General features: G+C 42.5%; 1 protein-coding gene across 1 annotated transcript in view; it reads left to right on the top strand.

Moving 5' to 3' along the window:
- The first annotated feature begins 2,498 nt into the window (after positions 1-2,498).
- LOC103803681 (rhombotin-1-like) overlaps positions 2,499-2,816 on the top strand; it is a 9,250-nt gene continuing 8,932 nt past the window's right edge. Inside the window, exon 1 of the mRNA XM_009076254.1 lies at positions 2,499-2,620. Within this exon, the coding sequence (XP_009074502.1) occupies positions 2,499-2,620 (122 nt within the window). The remainder of the gene's footprint in view (positions 2,621-2,816) is intronic.

Below are 2,816 nucleotides of genomic sequence, written 5' to 3'. Positions count from 1 at the left end.
TTTTTAGGGAACCCTGGTGCTCTTCTCAATAGGTTTTGTGGAAATCCTTTTCACCCAACTTCCCACATGTTTTGATCAGTGCTGCTATCTCAGCACAGCATCAGTGCTGCAACCTGTGTCTGGCATTGGTGCCTCTAGCAAGCAGAGCAGCCCTGCATACCCCACCTGAGGGACAGAGATCTCCTGGTAGGACTGCAATCCCCTGTCACCCCTCAGTACTAGTTGTATCACAGAGGCTTGAACTCCACCCTCAGCTGCTCCTAGCCCAAACGAGTCAGCTACTCAGTACTGGGCTTTCCAGTTGGTGGATACTGGTTTTTGCTCTGCTCCAAATGTCCCAGTGGGTTCATTCTGTTAGTGAATCACTCTAGGAGCCCTTTAGATGTCATGTTCTTTAGCTGGAAAATGTGCAATTTTGCTGTGGAATAAGAGCAGTGATCTTGCACAAACATGGGTGCCCTGCTCTCTGGCATGGGAGGATGCAGACAAATACCCTCCTCCTGGTGAGCTTCCCTAAGTGGATAGGGACAACCCTAAGCCACACCATTAAACCAGTTGGACATGTAAGCACAAGCCTTCAGGAACTGAGATGTGCATGCCACAGCGGGCAGAATTTGAGTTAATCTCCCAAAGACATCCCTAATACGTGGAATGTTGCTTCAACCTGCCGAAGCTGCAACATCTTTGAAGCAGGAAGGAGAATCTCTGGGATTTTTTTTCCTCTAGAGAAGCACGGTGTCACAGTGTGAATGCAGGCACTGAGCGTATGCCCGGCCGGATTTTCAAGGCACATGTTTAGCGTGGGAAGGAAAGGTATAAATGCAGTGTGGCTGAACAAATAGTATCTGCTTGGGGCTTAATGTCACTAAACTGAAGTGCTGCTCTTGCATCGCAGCAGGGAGCGTCTTGCATGCTACATAGGACACCCTCACTTCTATATTTGGTGTCTATACAGATTAAGGAGGATTAATTAGGCTCAAAATACAATTTATCTTGGCAACATTGCTGTGCTTTGTGATGTAAAAAGTACAATTTCTTTTTCCTCTGTAGTGGCTGGTCCAGGAGTTTCTCACAGTTTACTGTGAAAAATATTACCATACTTAGTTATCAAATGTTACCATACTTAGTTACCACATATTGCCATACTTAGTTTGTTCATTTTCTTTTTCCCCCTTTTTTTCCATCTCCACAACCTCTCAGTGAGGAGGAAAACATATGAGGATTAACTCTGCCCAGCTGTGGTACACTAGCATGGTTCTATCACTTCCAACTTTGCAGTTTTCTGACCGCTGTATTTAAACTCTCTTAAGAGGACGTTGTTGCATGTGTGTTCAGCAGTGCCAGAGACAGCCAAGATGCATTTAAGGTCCATGGCTTCAGTTATACCATCAGAAAGGCTGGGGCTGTCCTTGGACTTCTCCTACCTGCTAAGACTCCCATATCCTTTGAAAATATGGAGGGAGAGGCTGAAGGTGTAAAAATAAGTGAACATTCGGATGTGTTCTTCACCTGAAAACAGATACCCTTGAGCAACCTTGAAGTTTACACCCAGTAATCTCCAAACTAGTGTGGTCACTTGGCCAGAGGTCTGTTCTGTACAGTGCCAGTTCAACTCCTCCTGCTCTGCTAGCTGTGAATGCCAAACCCTTTGGCATGCAGGACGTAAATTCTTTGGGACTGAACTTGAAGGCTTCATAAGAGAACAGCTTGACCAGCTTCATTAGTTTCAAAATGCATTTCCTTCAGTTGACATGACTTCCCACTGCAGCACTGACAATAGTGTCCTGGATAAGAGGATGCAGCAGATAATAAGTATTTACTGTCCTCAATCAAGGCTTTCTCTAATATTATGCAACGGCTGATGACAGGGAAGTTGTCTGAAGTTGCTTTTAAGCTTGTTCTTTGTATCTTTTTAAGTGATGTTCAGGCTTTTCCTGCAATTATTGGCATATTCAATACTTTGGTCAAATCAGACTTGTAGCTAAGCATATTTATAATATTCACAGATGGAAAAATACTGATTGCAAGCTGTTAAGAGCCATCCTCAATGAAATACTAATTGTTGGTTTGTTTCAAATGGTAGGGGCAAAACCTTTTCTGCTCATGATGAGTTTCATGAATGTAAAGCAAGTCTTGTTCTACAGCAGGTCCTGATGAAGTTAGGAAATAAACAGCAGCAGGCATATAGGAAAGGTGTATGGAAAAACCTATTTCACCTGCTGGCTGGGGAGGATATGAGCATGGGGTTCGGTAGCTCTTCAAAAACTTTTATTTACAGATGATCTGGATATATAAATATTTAGAAACATATGTACTTGTACACAATATCTACAAATGGAAATATTTATCTGTAGATAGGTGTTTAGTCCTCTTTCAATTCATAATTTGTACTCTACAGTGTTGACAAAACTTCTTTTTTGGGGAGAAATTATCAGTCTTAACTCAGCTGTTTAATTTTGAACTTGTTTTCTTCTTGTGTTGTTTAAAAAAAATATCTGATGGACACTGCCATCCTTTCTGTACCGCTCATTATATCTGCCTGTCCTGCTTCCTCATTTTTGTCTCCTGTGAAGTCAATAGTTCCAAAATTCTCGCTCATTCTGTGGAGGGAAGATTTTCTCCTTCTTTCTTGACTGCAAGCTGCTATCTAGTCAGACACCAGGCTAGAGAAGGGAGAATAAATGGGGGTACTCTCCTTGCAGGCAATGACTAAGCCAGATTGTTGTTCCTAGTGATGACAGAAAAAGGCAAGAAGGTTCTCAGTTCAGCCCCCCTGCACATTTTTGTTGAAGAAGTAAAAATCTGTTAAAAGGTGC

Source organism: Acanthisitta chloris, unplaced genomic scaffold (genome assembly GCF_000695815.1).
Source record: "Acanthisitta chloris isolate BGI_N310 unplaced genomic scaffold, ASM69581v1 scaffold19596, whole genome shotgun sequence".
Classification (NCBI taxonomy): Eukaryota; Metazoa; Chordata; class Aves; order Passeriformes; family Acanthisittidae; genus Acanthisitta; species Acanthisitta chloris.
The sequence above is the reverse complement of the archived record's forward strand: the minus strand, read 5'-3'. Positions and strand labels throughout refer to the sequence as shown.